Raw genomic sequence first — 17,078 nt, 5'->3', positions numbered from 1 at the left:
GCGGTAAGAAACCCAGTTAAATCTGGGTTCGATTCTGTCACAATACGAGATGAATAAGGCAAAGGCGGAAATGTAATAAATGAAATTTATTACAAACATTATATATATATATATATATATATATATATATATATATATATATATATATATATATATATATATATATATGTAATGGAAAACAAAACAATTTCCCCAAATCCCCCGATCACCATTCATTCATACTGCATTCATCACCAACCATAATCATAGTACACAATCACTCCTATACATACACTCTACACAGAAAAATACCACAACCCAGTAGAACAATACATTTGTCTAATGCAACTATTTCACATAGTACAGAGTGTATACCACGTGTATCAAACACGAAATAGGACTGAATGTTCACTGATGATAAAGTTCAATTATAGTTGTAGCTCTTGTCACATTACATCAGGTTATGACGACCTCAGTCTCTCCCACGGTCAACCGTCCTGACGATGTATTCGCTGGTCAGTCAAATAAGGAGGCAACACAGACGCCACTTTTTTACAGGTCGAGGCCATCATACGGACCTGCCTCTTACACACAAGGCGAGGTAATCACACAGATACTCCTCTTACAAGGTCCGGCACAGGTCCCGGGCACTATACAAATATCAAAATAACATTTGATAGTTATCATTCAATGTACAACTCAGAATGATAGCATACATCATTCAACGTACTAAGAGCATTACATACTCAGAATGATATTATACTTTACAGGATGAATATCACAGCATTACATTTCACTTAGAACAACTTTTACGTTATTCCACATACAGGCAAGTAAATGTGTTGATTAAACATCTAATTACAACATTGTTTCGCACTGTAATACATATGACTGACAGCAAATAATTTACTTGCAACTCAATCGTGAGAAGTGACATTTTAGTATATTTTTTGCTCCAACATTTGATGATTGACAAAATGAAAACATAATCATCATTTAACAAATACCCATATTTACATAGCTCTACAATAATAATTACAAAACAACATGATACACATAAATATCCAATAACACAAATTTTACTCACGGCCATGAAAAAAGACCAGCCATCTTGCAAATACAGCCATCCTCATCAGAAAACTTTCATGACTGCACTCACCAACCCTTGATGCCTAATATAATCAAAACTCACACCTTGCATGCATTTCTTGCCATACTAGACCCTTCATACCACCTTGCATGCTTTGTAAACATTCCCACACCCTGGCACTCACCTACTACAGTCCAACGACACAAATCATACAGTTAAACCAAATCACCATGTGATCTTGACAGATTCCAAAAGCTGGGTACAGTGTGTGAAGCCCATTTGTGGTGTCGTGATATTGCTTCAATATTGGAAAACGATACCTCACACACTCACAAAAATGTTGGATCTTTTCTTAGGGATGATGTATACATTCTATACATGAAAATAGCTATTGGATACAAAAGGTGCTCACGATCTTAGTTTTGAAATATTTTATCACCTTGTTTTAAAGTGGCTCCATAAATTTCAAATGTTGTAGAAGTTGTGGCCTGTATTGTCCAGTCGGCAGTGGGACACACGCTTCCTGATGGGATATTCGGGGGAACACTCTTGAAGTTTGAAGTCACATGAGAAGTCAACTGGCCTTTGCCACGGAGTAGTCTGAAAGAGGACAAGAAGATGATATATGTGATCACTGATACAGCAATCATTATAGAGGTTGGAACGGTCGGAGAAGAATCTATACAGATTGTTTTCGTCAGCATCCTGCTCTTTCTTGTATAAGACCATTTGTTTGCTTTCAGCTACTGAGGGCAGGATGTAATCATACACTGTTGAACGATTAGTATGGATAGTTAGCATGTCCGATGCAAGGTCAGCCTCCTGCAATAAATAAATGTTGCACGGGCTATAATGAATGCACCATGATTATTGAACTTAATCATTACAGGTTCTACTCAAAGGTATTATCAATAGTTACATAAACAGCTTGTCCTGATATGAGTTTCTAAATTTGAAGAAATAAGGACAAAACCCACTGGGGTACAACCGTAGAAGTGGACGGAGTTGTAAAACTAAGGACATCGTTGATGCATCGTTAAGCAATACTCACTCACCCGCCGCCTGCAGAAAACCCAAACACAAAGTCGATCATCACCTAAATCAACTGATCATCATCGGAACTTGTTGCCTCGTACAAGCAACAAGCAAGGGAAAAGGGCATCAGCTGCCGCAACCTACCCTTCTCGCAGCATACCAAAGATTCCTGTCCAAGAACCATTAATGTTCTTGCCCAAATCATCTTCGCTTGGTGGTTTGAGCCTGTAACTTTTAAATAAGACTATATTCTTATATTTCGGGAGAATGACTGACATGCTCTAAGAAGTGATGGAATCGGAATGTTAAAATACATGTGTAAACGGTATTTTAAATTTCTTGTTAAAATGTAATCAATACTGACATTTCAGTGATATCAAGAGGACTTGCATGAGTTACAAGAATTATCAACTACCGCGAAAACAAACTTATGCAAACCCAAACTTATTTAGCTGTGTTTGTTTAAAGCCGCAATGTTCCAGCTGAATGACGGCGTTCTGTAAGCAATCGAATTTGAACCAGACAATCCAGTGATCAACCACATGAGCAGTTGGGATACGATGACATGTGTAAACCTAGTCAGTGAACCTGACCACCCTGTCCCGTTAGTCGCCTCTTACGACAAGCATTGGTTGCTGAAGACCATCTCTCCCGGGATCTTCACGGATTGCTTAATTTAGGACCGCTTCATACATGCGGTGTTGGTTTCCAGTGAATAAGTTCACCTGAAGTTCATCGCTTCAGCCAGCAGGCTCAGTACACGGTAAGGAAACCCAAACACCTTCCGCTTGCCCACTTCAAGGTAGCCATAGCCAAAGTTGTTGGTCTGTAAGTACAAATGACACCCACATTAACATACCAAATCAGTACCATTTAGGAACAAATTATAAATATTGACCAGGAGTTGAAAACCATGCATCTCATTTCAGCATTTGCATATTATAAAATTGTACCTACTGGTAAATGCATCGAGTGAGTGTGAAAGAACGCATGATTTAATTGATAATGCCAAGAAAAGTAAATTGCATCTCTTAATACATTTCCCCTTTTCTAGTGAGTGAAGCATTGCACAAAAGGGGAAACAAATATAATGACAATTTCTGCTGAATTACCTATATCCAATGGGGCTGACATTTTTCATTCACGTCTGTGAAAGCCCGTCCAATGGGGTGAAACATTAGAGTCCACATCCTTGCCCTTGTGAACAGCCCCTCCTATCAAACATTCATAAAGAGTTAAACACTGGCTTAGTCATGATGATAACTCATTGCAATTCCAAGACAAGCATCTTTACATGTGATTTGAGCGATTCTGTGACTCATGCAATCAAACAAGACTTCATGAAACTCAATGGTCTGAATTATATTTTGTATTTGAAACGTCAGCTTTTGTGTAGATAACAAAATCTGCATAGATGTGACATAGATTATTCAAACTGATCTGAATATCTGGCTAGAGTACATGTATCTGAACTGAGATACCAAGAAGGCCCCTTTATCCTCTTTGGCTTCACTGATTCAGTGCCAGTCAATGATTTTATTTCAGTATTAAGGTCTCAGGCGCTCGTAACAGTTAATATAATGACGGTATTTGTAACATGAGTGCAACGGCAAATATTTCCAGTTGTGAAGATCGGAGATTCATTGCATCTTTAATGTGATTTAACATTTAAGCTGACTTACATTAGGATTATCATCAAACGATCCATTGGGTTAGCATAAGTAAGGTCAATATTTTGAATCAATAGTAAAAGATTCTTTGCCCTCTGACAAATATCATTCTAGCAATTAAAAAAACTGTGAAAACAATCAAAGTGGCCGGAGCTTGACGACACACAGTTGCCTAGGTCACACCAGCGAGTTTCTTTCACGACCTATCAAGTGAATTCAACAAGCACAGGGTGGTGAAACATTTCTTGTCCCCTATCCGTCGATATCCCAGGTTTAGGTATGAATGTTATATTTACTTTCAACACTTGTCTTCTTGTGGTCATGGTCCTCCTATCGAACTGTGGTGATGAATCCATGACTCACCTGACTTGAAGGCAGTTCCAGCACTGCCACGTTCTCCACCTGGATGTTACTGTCCAGAAGTACAGGTAAGTCATCTGACGCCCCAACAATTAATACCCGTGAGACGTGACACACTTGAGTCTGGTGAAAGCCCGATAGATTTTCCTCATTTCTGTCACAGAAAGATGTTACAAAAATGTGTTCCAAGACATATTATCGAGTGAAAGAAAAAATACAGAAACATCATGAATATGTGTATTTATATATACCATAAATTAATATTATTTTCATTCTCTCAGAAGCATTTTAAATTTTTGGTCAGACACATTAAAACTCACCCCATGATGACACGGTCACTCTCCATACATAAGGTGGCACTGATAAAATACGCGTCAAATTTAAAGTAGTAAATAATGGTGTCATCTACTTGATCTGAGAAATCTCAGTTGTGGTGAACAAATTGTGAGCATTGCGAAAGGCACATTCAGATGTATACATCTACATGTTGAAATTCATAGACGTTATCTAGATCTCAGGTTGTAAGCGATTGAGATCAGTTCCTCGCCACTGTGAACAGTATTTCATTATGTTACAGCAGTGACATTCCAGTTTAATGTGAGAGAAAGGCCCACATTTAAAGGGGGTAGACCTTTAATTGTCCTATTAAATATACGTAAATGGTACCGCAAATTGCAAAAAGAAACCAACTGCAAAGAAACAACCAACGAATTCTGGGTCAGCAGCAAGACATTTAACATCAGTCCCCACTCATTGCAAACATTCGCCTGGATCTGTTGTGGGATGTATTTTGACGTTTGTTGCTCTGGAAGGCATTGATCATGTGAAGGATGCTTACTAGTATATATTTAAGCGATTGTTGAATATGTAAGGATTGTTTCGCATACCATCTGTCGTAAGATTGAAACAGTGGTTGTGACGTCACAGAGGAGCAGCATGTTGAAATCGGGCATGAGCACCTTCTATATTTATAAGTGTGACATGCAACTTTATGATAACGTTGATATTTGTAACGACGGTTTAAAGCTTCTTCATATATGATACTAAAAGTTCCCCGGATCCGAGGAAAAAAGACGTTAACCAAGGCCCTCTCAGTATCTGGTACATGACAGGGATGCAAAGGATCTAGAACAGATTCTCCCACCTTTTGACTCTGAATTTGCAACGAATTTTTAATGAAATAGCACCTTGTCCTTGTCTTAGCCTATGTATACAACTGCAATGTCAAATATTGATTTGCTCGAAAACATTGGCAGCCACAAAACATGTCCTTTCTTCATTCTGCTGTCAACCAGAATGATACCAGTGTTCAAGAATGACTTTGTTCCAAACTGTCACTTCAATCTAAGTTATGCAAGTTACTTTGTGACATCATTTTCAATAATATTTCAAGAAGTGATAAATTTCAAATGACCATTGTTCTTGTTTGTTTATGAATTCTTGCCCTAGTATTGTGCTCTACCTTTCAGTCGTCAGCCTGTTTTTATATTGTCCTGTCATTTATAGTTTCAATATTTTAGATTTATTTGCTAGTTTTAAATGGATATCTGTGATACACTAGTAGTTTTACTGTTCTTCATCAACAGGTCTTTTTTATTTCTAACTTTATTCATCTTTAATATAATTATAAAATGTTCTCGTCACGATATGGCTGAAATATTGCCGATGTGACGATAAATATTAACTCACTCACTCACTCGCTCACTATGAATTCTTGCAATTGTGAATTTTGATATTCAGGATTTAACATGTTGGTTCCGGTGTTCATTTGTCTTTTCCTCTCAAATAAATGTAGAAGAATTGAGCAACATGAACATAACTCGCATGGAATGGTGATCAATCTAGAGTTGCATACCTGTTACTACAATAAAACAACATGGTATCAAGTACTCTAAGTAACATAAGTACCTTGAAGAAATGCTTTCCATTGTTAATATTGGTAGTGAAAAAGCTAAAACCTGCTCGTATTGTGGAAACAACAGAGAGTAAATGAGCAAAGTTGCCATCACGTGAGCTAATGTCACAAAATAGAGCTGACTTACAATCACTGTTGCTGTGAAGTGTTCTGTACATTTAATGCGTTCTCCATGGATTCTTCAGACACTGGTGTCCGTGGATACGTTCATTTCCGATCACACACATTCGTCCGTATCAATGTCTGCTAATGTTAGTCCAAATATTCTTGATGGCAGCAAGAAAAAGGTAGTCTCTCTCACACACACACACACACACACACACACACACACACACACACACACACACACACACACACACACACACACACACACACACACACACACACACACACACACACACACACACACACACACTCACACGCACTCACACGCACACCATGACATGTTCAGTCTCTGTAAATGACAACAAAAAATCAATGTATAATCAGAAATGATATATTGAAACATCCAGTTTTACCTTTTTAATAATAAGTGAATACAATTGTAACTTTGATAAATAATTGACATGCACATCGTAAGTATGTGTACACAAGGCTGAATCAAACAGGTTTCCAATTCGCACTCCTTGTCATTCATATATGTAGTTATAGCCAGCCTTTAGGAAACTTTCTAATCCCGAAAATTCTCAATGAAACATGCCTTCAATGTTTTTTTATTCCACTCGCCTCCCCCACAGCTCTCGACATTTTACTACCACTTAAACTGTTTCCTGCCTCTCTCATTCAGGACAAAGTAATTTACATGGTCGCGATGGCCATATAACACTGTGATTAATTTTGAAGCCCATAAAGTCATAAAAAAGGATGTAAATATTTTTGTGCATTTACAACATTATTGCAATATTAGACTTTCGCCGATAGGTATTTAATCATCATGTCCTCAGTACGCCTCGGAGAATATTGTACGTGTTTAAAGCAAATGTATGGAAGACTCTCTACATTTTGTGTAGCAACTGACTGACTGACTGACTGAGTCTAGTTTTACGCCGCTTTTAGCAATATTCCATTAATATCACGGCGGGGAACACCAGAAATGGGCTTAACACATTGTGCCCATTTGGGGAATCGAACCCGGGTCTTCGGCGTGACGAGCCAACGCTTTAACCACTAGGCTACCCCACCGCCCCAGCAACTGAATGAACATAACTGAGCAGATAAATAATATTTTTATCAGAAAGAACAGGGACTTTTTTGAAAATACGTGGACTATCAGAGTGAGTTTAAATCCCATTTAGAGAGTTTGAACAGAGGCAATGTTTCTGAGCACTAATGGTAGTTATAGAGGCAAAAAACGTTTTTTGACACCCTGTTCGAAAGCTTCAGAGATGCACACTCCAACATTGCAAAGTGGGAATACTGCTCATCGTGAAGCGCCATACAGCACTAAGTCATATTTGTAATGACAGCAATATCCATTAGCTTCCTGTATGTACATGAGGATCACAGGGCAATACTAACACATCTACTCTGAATTGACCACCAGGATCTTGTTAGATGTGACCTGATGGACGGCCTTCCAACGTAATGACACACAAAGACCAAGGAAATCGAGAGTTCCTTTGGATTGATTATTCGGATTTATATTCAGCAATTATATTCATATCACATGATGCACGATTGTGTAACATTTACCAACGTATTAAGTGTTAAATGTGCTCAATGTATGAAAAGAAACGTTTATGAGACAATGTTAAATACTGAAATAAATATTATTGTTTTCCTTCTCAAATAATACTTCTGAGGAAGAAACCAAGGGAGATGTCCATCGCAAACGGTATTACGTTTTTCATCATACTAAAATGCGGTTGCTTATATACCCATTTCTTGACTTGGATTTCCCTTTCATCTATCTTTGTTTTTGCGTCATCTTATACCAAAGAATCTCTGCCGCCAGGATCACGAAGCTGCACACCACTCCGCCTCCACCAGCAAAGAAGATACTGTGGATCTTGATCAGTGACATGGGTTTAGGGAAGTCCTCCACTGGACACCCATCATGTGAGGTGGGTGGGAACCATTCTTGATAGGAGCGCTGCAAGACGCCACTGTCGCTGAGATAGGACATGCTGATGAGGACAAGATTAAACAAATCACTTCAAGAAGAGGATGCTATTGACTGTCACACATTAATGAATGTATTGAGATTAACCTCCCTTGTTTGTTTGATTTTCGGATGTTTAGAGAGAGTTAGATGCTCAGAATTTATATTCCAAGACCTTAAACGTTCAAATATGTTGTCCAATTAACAATTTTACAATAGTATGTATTCATTTTAATCCCCATTGAACCCACTGGGTTACGTGTTGTAATATGCAGAGCTATGTCCAAAGTGTGATTACGCAATGCCGTTTCCAAAGTGCTCACTCACCTAACCATTCAAAAGAACATATCAGAACAGTATTTACAAAACCTTTTATTGCACAATGTTGATTCGACGGATACGTTACCGAATTAAATAATAGGCCCATACCTTTTTTCGAAGTCTCTTTTGTAAGGGGAAGACTTCGGAAGATAGAATGCAATGAAAGCGTTTCCAAATTCGGTATCAATCACATTTAGTTTGCAGTTGGCATTGCTTAATGCTGTAAGTAGCATGCCAGATATGTAAGCGTATTTTCCATTCCAGACTCTTTGCAGGTGCTTGGTGTCATTACTGCTGAATACATCAGGGTCTGTGGCAGATAATTCCTGAACTCTTTGTTTAACTGCCATGGCATCTGGCAGTCTGGAATTCTGAAATTGATAAAGTAGGGACGATTCTTTTGAAATCTATTTCTTTCTATGTTAAAAATACATGCGTGCGTGTGCGTGTATTTATGTGATCCAATTGTAGATAGGGCTGTGCCTCAAATGTTTTTGTATATTTGTTCTGTAATGAGACAAATACCAGCTCTATTTTCCCAGCAGAAGCATACGCAATACTAACAGCTCTTAAATATATTAATAGACATCCTAAATATGAACAATATATCATATTTTCATACTCTCTTTCTTGCATTAAGGCTATTTACAATGTTTCTTGTAAACATCCACTTTTAATAGAAATTATAGAATTATATAATGATCTTGCTACTGGCCAATACGACATCGTCCTCTGCTGGTTACCAAGCCACGTTCGCATTTCTGGGAACACAATGGCCAATCTTGTTGCCAAGGCAGTACTACACAAATCAGTGACAGCACTTCTTATTCCATACACTGATTATAAAGCTGTCATCAGATCTTATATCCGTGATCTGATGCAGAAGAAGTGGGACACCCAAGTGGGTATAAATGAATTAAATGCAATACAACTTGGGTTGTCAGTCCAGATTTGAAGAGGTCATCATACGACGATGTCGTGTTTGTCACACAAGATACACTCATGAATACCTATTGAAAGGTGAGGATCCTCCGTTTTGCATCCCTTGTGATGAAAGAATCACGGTCAAGCATGTCTTGCTCAGGAAGCAAATGTACTGTAAGTCCCCATGGTCACTAGTATGGTGATCTACCTTCAGTTGTTTGCAATATGTAGCCGGTTTTTATTTTGTATTGTCTTCTAAAATTAAGCTGTTTTAGAGTTACATAATACTTTTATATTCATATCTGTGATATTCTAGTTGCTTTCACTGTCCATCGTTGACAGGTTTTTAAAACATTTACCTTGATGTACTGTAGAATTATTACTTTTTTAGTCACGATATGGCTGAAATATTGCCGATGTGACTTTAAATCTTAATTCACTCACTCACTCTGTAATGGGACGTGGTGTAGCCTGGTCACGCGGAAGACCATTCTGCAATTCTTACCTGAAGAAAGTTTTCTGTGATGCTTGATATATCATATCCTATTTTGTAGTCTTGTCTTGCTACCAACTCGGCCATGTTGGAAAATGGTGGATTGTGTTTTATCACAACAAATATGGCCATGATAGTCCCACAGTAGACAGCTGAGATAATGGCTGTGAACATCCACCATCCAGCGACCAGGATCCGCTCCGAATCATGTGATGATGTAACGGTTGATCCTGTATGTAAAACGTTACACATAAAACTCGTCCACACCGTAAAAGTCACTATCCGGGAGAAAACTGCCTTAATCATTACAATAACCATTAATTCGTACCCATGAGTTTTCTTAAAAGGCCTGGTCAATTTAAACCTACCAGGATTTTTCAACGTAGTATTCTTGTTATTTTAATTTTGGCTAACATTTCTTATAATCGCCAGCAGCTGAAGAGATGGTGTAAATCCAACTAGGGTCCATGCAGGTTGCAAAGGTACTGTAAGTCCCCATGGTCCCTAGTATGGTGATCTACCTTCAGTTGTTGGCGATCTATAGCCTGTTTTTATTTTTGCATTGTCCAAATAGTACTATCACTTTTAACTTTGAACACTAGTTTTAGTTGTATCGTCACGATATTGCTGAAATATTGCCGATGTGACTCACTCACTCTTTAATGCCTGCGTGATGTCATTTGGGAAAGAAATTAAAAACATTGAACATTGAACAATTAAAAATATATCAAATTCTATCAAATAACTTGTATACAGTTTATTACTGCAAATGTCATACACAAAACAAATACCACGAATCCTTCAGTAAATGACTTACTCATCATATTATAGGTACATACATAATACTGGAAACTTTTAAAAAAATAAAAGACAGGAATATTTCCAGCCAAAGGTTCTGAAAAATATTTTCTCACCCTGCTTCAGAGTGCCTCCCAGAATTTCAGATGCTGTAGCTGCAGCAGTCTCCATTGTCCATGCACCAGTTAGACCCTCATTGTTATTGAATTCGTACTTATAGTGGGTTATTCTTATAGCGGACAAGAAGATTATGCATGTGATCAGAGACACACCAAATGAAACAAAAACGTGAAGTTGGAACGGCCGGAGAAGGATCAGGAGATGGTCCGAGTCCTCCTCCTCTTTCTTGTATATGATCACTTGTTTGGTTTCCCCGATCGGAGGCAGGATGTAATCAGCAACTGAAGCACGGTCACTGTGGATAGTTAGGATGTCCGATGCTAAGTCAGCCTCCTACAACAATCACAAAGAGATTTTAAACATACCATGACCTAATTGTTGATATTTATTCATGGATGTTATTCAGACTGTTAATGATTGTCAAAACACAAAGGTTAACAGGATTTAGGGTAAAGGGTGAAGAGAGAATCCTGTATGGTCAATCTGCAGGAATTCCCTGCTGGAACATCCTGTAGAAACACACTACAGGAAAACCCTGTGGAACGCCTGCAGGAACACCCTATAACACCACCTGCAGAAGCACACACTACAGGGACACCCTTCACACCTGTCTGAAAAGACAAGGCACTAGTGTTTCAGCACGCAGACATTGCACTGATGAAAGTAGTTCTTGCTTGGGTGCCCACCTTAATTGATAGCTGTCAGCACAGAATTATTTATCCTTCCCAGGTTGGTAATTTGCTACTATCTGCCACTAACTACCCTTCTCTGCAGCATCCCAAACACGCCTGTCCAAGAACCATTAACGTCCTTGCCCCAGTCATCTTCTCTCGGCGGTATAATCCTGAAACTAATAAAAACGTCTTATGTTTTGTGATATTTAACAATTCAATGAAAATGAATAAACCTTGTTACAACAGTCTAGGAGAATAAGTAACATACTTTGAGCAAAGAAGTACCGCTAATCGTTTTACTCAATAACACACTGAGACCCAGAGGACGCTGTTTATGTTTATGTTTTACTGAGTTTTACTGGTCCGCCAAAGGCTTCTTTCTAATAGGACTGTTCGGCTTGTAACTTGTAAAATAGTTTTGCCCTATTTATGTGACAGATACTCTTTGTACAACACGTTCTTCTATATCAATCAATAAATGGGACTCAACCAAACAAAAGTACAAGAATCTGTACTTTACAAAGAAAGTACAATCCCAAATATCTAATATGTTACATTGCAGGACCATTTTCTGAATGGGATTGTGTATTCAATCATAATCTCACCTGAAGTTCATAGCTTGAGCCAGCAAATTCAGTACACGAAAAGAAAACCCGAATAACCTCCGCTTGTTCACTTCAATGTGGCCAAAGCCATAGTTGTTTTCCTGTAAGTGCGAACGAGGGGACACATTCACATCATAAATGCCTGGTGCATTGTGACTAAAGGAGACATAGCAACATTGTTATCAAAAATGAGTTGATGGGGTTCAAGGGGACTAACGAAGTGCTTGACACAATTCCAGGTATATGGCGGCTATCTGTGAACAGCTGAGTAAGGTCCCCAACATTCAGCGACTGACATCATGGGCATCTTGGAAAACGATCACATGTATCAAGCCAAGATCACCACACGATCCTGTTAGTTGTCTCATTTGGAAATAGGTTATCAACATGAATTGCATGCAAACGTAAAGGCTTGGAGGTTTACTTCCCAGCATCTGGCAATTTCATGGGAACAGTATGGTCAAAAGAGGGGCAACCCTTTCTTTGTTGGATACTCCCATTGAACTTGATTATCAGCACATCAGGGAAAGTTTTAGTCGCTCTAAGTAAGAATATGTATAGGTGACAATAGACAGTTCGTAAAAAACACATTTTATTTACTATGAAAATAACTTATGCTACCTTCATGACGGCAGTAAATTGGCGTCCATTATACCCAAACTTCACGTTTGGGAACACGTCCGTAGGATTTCTTACTGTTTCATTGCAAAGAGCCACGTCCGTGAAAGCGCGTCCATCAGGGTGGAACAGCAGTGTCCACATCCTCGCTTTTGTAGAATTTACCTGGTATTAAGAAGCCATGCACTAGTTTAACAGTGACTTATTTAACTGTTTGAAATTCCAGAGGAAACCTTCTGCTTAGTAACACCAGAGAGTCTGTGCCAGCTGACTTACGGCTTGTGCCGTGACCCATGATACATTATGATATTTATTTATGATATTTATATAGCGCACATATCCGCGTAACTAGCTAGTACATGCTAGGGGCACGGTTGGCGAGCTAGCTAAAGCGCCAGGCTAGTGATCCATGACTACAATACAGCAAATCACACAATAACATACCGTACAATACGTTTATGTTACCTAGAATGGGACACCGGGGAAAACTTGTGCCCAGGATCCTACTGGTGTTGAGTCTGACGTAACTTTAAAATGATGTATTGTTGACAACATTCCATATCTTGACGGTATGGTCTACCAAACGTGCAAATAGCTTACCTGACATGAAGGCAGTTCCAGCAATGCCAAATTCTCCGCCTGGACGTTGCTGTCCAAGAGTACAGGTAAGTCATTTGATGTCCCGACAACCAGCACCCTTGAGACGTGACACCAGTCAACCGAAGAGTTGGATCTTGTTCCACAGATTCGAGACTGGTACATTAAAAATAAATCAGTTATCAACGTGATACGTCTTACAATGAAATCAGATAGATGGACGTGTTAGGGGTCAAACCGTCAAATCAGTATCAATGCTGTCAATGTGTTTACCACGAAGGGTCCCAACGGAACCGATGAACCTGATATCTTTCAGAGTGGGTGTGAAATGTGTGTTTCAAAATGAATAGGGGAGTAAACACATTTTGTGAACAAAAGTTTACGCCGGTACGTTCCCGGATTGATCAAATAATTTGTTAAAGTCACTTATCAAACAATGCCAGACATAAGTCCTGTATTTTAGCTGAAAAAGAATTCTGTCAAATCCATACATCAGTGCAATGGACTCGTGACTTGAATCTAAATCCTACAGAAAGTTCCATTCCCTTTTTGGACTGGATTTCAAAACGAAGTACAAAGACAACGTTGACAACGTTATGGGTGCACTTATTGTACCACAAACTTCCTGTGTAAAAGTTAAACCATATTCCTCTGTGATTGTAGTAGGGACTAACAAGTGGAATTTATACCATGGAGGTTCTTAAAAAACAGGTTTTATTTTTCACTGTCAGAAACAGCTCCAGTTATGCCAAAACTGTTGAAATTTCAACTTTTCACACTACTAGCATTAGATAATTTTTAAGACAACACTTCATTCATTGATCCACGATGCATTTATTCCTTTCCATGGTGACATCAAGTGAGATATAGATATAAGTCACACGATGAAAACGTTCTTCTTCTTAACGAAGCGTATGAATGTATATGGTTTGACGTACCAGTTGACGTAAAACTGAAACAGTCCTAGTGACGTCACAGAACAGAAGCACATTAAAGCGAGGCTGTACACGTTTCTCCACATCTCTCAGGATTGTCAGCAGGTGTTGTTCGGTGAACGAACTGATGTCATAGTCAACACTGGAAATACCTGAAGTTTCCAACGAGCTGGTAAATCGTATATCTGAAACAAGTTAGAAAGCTAAGTATGTTATCACTTAATTATATATCTTGTAAGTTCTAGAATGTGAACCCTTTCCACACACGCACGCACGCACGCACGCACGCACGCACGCACGCACGCACGCACACACACACACACAATCCAAAATTCCCAAGTAAATGACAAATTCCAAAAGCTCAACATTCGCCTCTTGTAGTTGACACTAAACGATCATAGTAACCTTATATTTAATAAATGAATTTATCGTTTAACTAAAGTATCTATAAGTGTATGGCATATAAACATATATGCCCATCCCCAAATAACATACGTATGCAAATTAGATATGCTAGTTATATAACATTTTAAAGGACATTTTGTCGGTTTGATTCGAACGCTTAACATCAGTGACATTATACCAGAGATGTTATCAAATGACACAGAAACGTTCTTCTTACCGTTACTAGTTTCAGCTATTGTGCAAGACTCTGGTCTAGTATATTTTAAATAATCCAAGGACTTTATTAATACATCAAAACGGAAGTTAACAGGTTGTTTTTTTTATTTTGGTTCACACTATAACGGAAAACAAGTAATATTACTCTCGTAAACGTAATATTGACACGCTATGTCGCTAGTTTCAGGCCACGTGGCAGTAGTGACTCGTACTACTGTGCATAGCTCTTCAGTGTGCTTTGCTGGATGGCCCACGAGGACCAAAAACTTTATGATTGCTTTGTACTCAAGCTTATCCATTTCTGCCGTTTCAATAAGGGTATTTGTAATCACATGTCCCGTGACCCGAAACTAGCGACAGGTGCATGTCAATATTACGTTGATGTCAATGATATAAACCATTCTTCAATATCATTCAGTTATTTTTATCATGCTCATATCAGAAGTAGTTTAGGCTCAAAACGTTTTGATAGCTTCTCGAACGTAAGATTCCGACAAGATTATGATGTCAAATTGGATGCATATATTTATCAAAAAAGAAAAAAAACCACGAGTGATGTACAATCATAAATAGAATTCGTCAATCGTGTTTTCTAATATGGGAAATACCAACCTCGTCACGTTAATAGGTATTTGCCTCACAAAATTTACACAGCAAATTTAAGAAAAAGGATGACAGACGGCAGGAGTGAACAGTGAAGGTCAACGTCATAGCAAGGACTATTAAGAAGTAACATACGACATGCTGTGCGAATTCCACTGAGTGCCTTATATATACTCTCTGTAATGACTTAACATGGCCTGTAATGGGAAACTCAATTGAACAGTTGAATTGTCTTTCAGTGCAAAATGAAATAACACACACATTTTGACAAGCATGAACAACCGGGAACGGCTACTCTCTCTGGATAGGAGCTCGTGGAGCTCTGAATGATCGTGAACATGATGGAACTAAACAACTGGAAAATCGATCTATTCCCTCTTGTCATACAATTTGGCAAAGACATTGCCATCACTATCGGGGCATAGGTCCAAGTAGAACACAGAACAGGGCTCAGACACGATCTGTTTACAAACACCACAATACTGCTGAAACAAATACCTGCTCATGTTATAGTCACAATTGTACAATTGACTCTTCCTTTAGCACATACTTCTTACTGATAGGAAAAGGGGTTTGTCGCTTCTATTCTCACTTGTGAAATGTCGATGACATGAACTGAATCCACTCATATCATTCGCAAACAATTATGTCGACATGACAAAGGAACAGGTGTGCAGCAGAAGGATGTTAATTAGTTGCATGAACACTATTTCAGTACCACAATACGACCTTAAACATTGAATACACAAATACCCAGAAGTTCAATTGTTACTCCAACTGGAATAGATTCTTGTGCCTAGTTTGTGAAGCGAAACATATGGTCATATTTCCCAATATCGACGAGCAGTGATGCAGCACAGACTCAAATAACTCCAGATCATGCTAGACATGCTTCTACGTCGATTCGACATCATATGTGAATGATCAGAATTGTTCAACAAATACGCTCTGAATTTGGACGTGATCAAAATACCATTTCATTTGAAGCGTCTATTTGACTGTTTTAACATTATATACATGTACATGGACATTACTAGGATGATGTTGTGGATTCGATATTTAATATATTCACAGAGCCCTTTGTGATATTGATTTGTTGTATTTACAGTTTTAAGTGTATTTACGAAGCACTCTAAAATGTCTTTGATGTGTGAAGCGTAATGGTGCCCCAGACTAAACAATGTTTAACATCTACGTAGATGATACTGACATGTAATACACTTCTATATTGATGGACATAAACTATCGGATTCTTCATCTCAATTCATGCCTAAACATATTCCATTTGGCATAAATGGCAAAATCATAAAGTAGATCTATCTAAAATCTAAAATATTTCGAATAAAAGTGACCTGTTTATGCATTTATCACTGGTATTTGCATATTTATACAATGCGTGTACAATACGTGGGACAGATAGTACAGCATAGTCTATTTATCTACAAACTAAATGTTCGGCCAGGAGATAGTGAGGTATCGACATATTCCTATCAACCTGAAAGGATAAATAACCCGTTCACATGAGGTTCCCATGGCAACGATTAGATTTAATCGATGATTACTTTGTTTGACTGTTTAATGATTAAAACATATTGATGCTGCTACAGACGTGTAGGGCC

The 17,078-nt window shown here is 38.4% G+C and overlaps 1 protein-coding gene across 1 annotated transcript; it reads right to left on the bottom strand.

Annotated features, from left to right (window-relative positions):
* Positions 1 to 1,534: 1,534 nt before the first annotated feature.
* On the bottom strand, positions 1,535 to 12,847 carry LOC124275805 (glutamate receptor ionotropic, delta-1-like). The gene is made up of 12 exons (XM_046711479.1): positions 12,782 to 12,847; positions 12,086 to 12,186; positions 11,569 to 11,650; positions 10,803 to 11,139; positions 9,901 to 10,118; positions 8,580 to 8,842; positions 7,984 to 8,175; positions 5,990 to 5,995; positions 4,138 to 4,288; positions 2,830 to 2,930; positions 2,125 to 2,131; positions 1,535 to 1,669 (listed from the first exon to the last, which is right to left on the bottom strand). The coding sequence occupies exons 1-12, from the start codon at positions 12,845 to 12,847 to the stop codon at positions 1,535 to 1,537; spliced, it is 1,659 nt and encodes a 552-aa protein (XP_046567435.1).
* Positions 12,848 to 17,078: the final 4,231 nt, after the last annotated feature.

This window comes from Haliotis rubra, unplaced genomic scaffold, assembly GCF_003918875.1.
Source record: "Haliotis rubra isolate DU_JTF1 unplaced genomic scaffold, ASM391887v1 Scf203, whole genome shotgun sequence".
NCBI classification, from domain to species: Eukaryota; Metazoa; Mollusca; class Gastropoda; order Lepetellida; family Haliotidae; genus Haliotis; species Haliotis rubra.
Note: the sequence above shows the minus strand (reverse complement) of the source record. Positions and strands in the feature narration are given on the sequence as shown.

Bases quoted from the DNA above. Each gene is read 5' to 3' on its own strand.
- LOC124275805 (XM_046711479.1), bottom strand. From the start codon at position 12,847: ATGTGGACACTGCTGTTCCACCCTGATGGACGCGCTTTCACGGACGTG. The intron at 12,187-12,781 runs GTAAGAAATCCT...TCGCACTTACAG, and splicing joins TGGCTCTTTGCAATGAAACA to GAAAACAACTATGGCTTTGG. The intron at 10,119-10,802 runs GTGAGAAAATAT...TTTTACATACAG, and splicing joins GGGAGGCACTCTGAAGCAGG to GATCAACCGTTACATCATCA.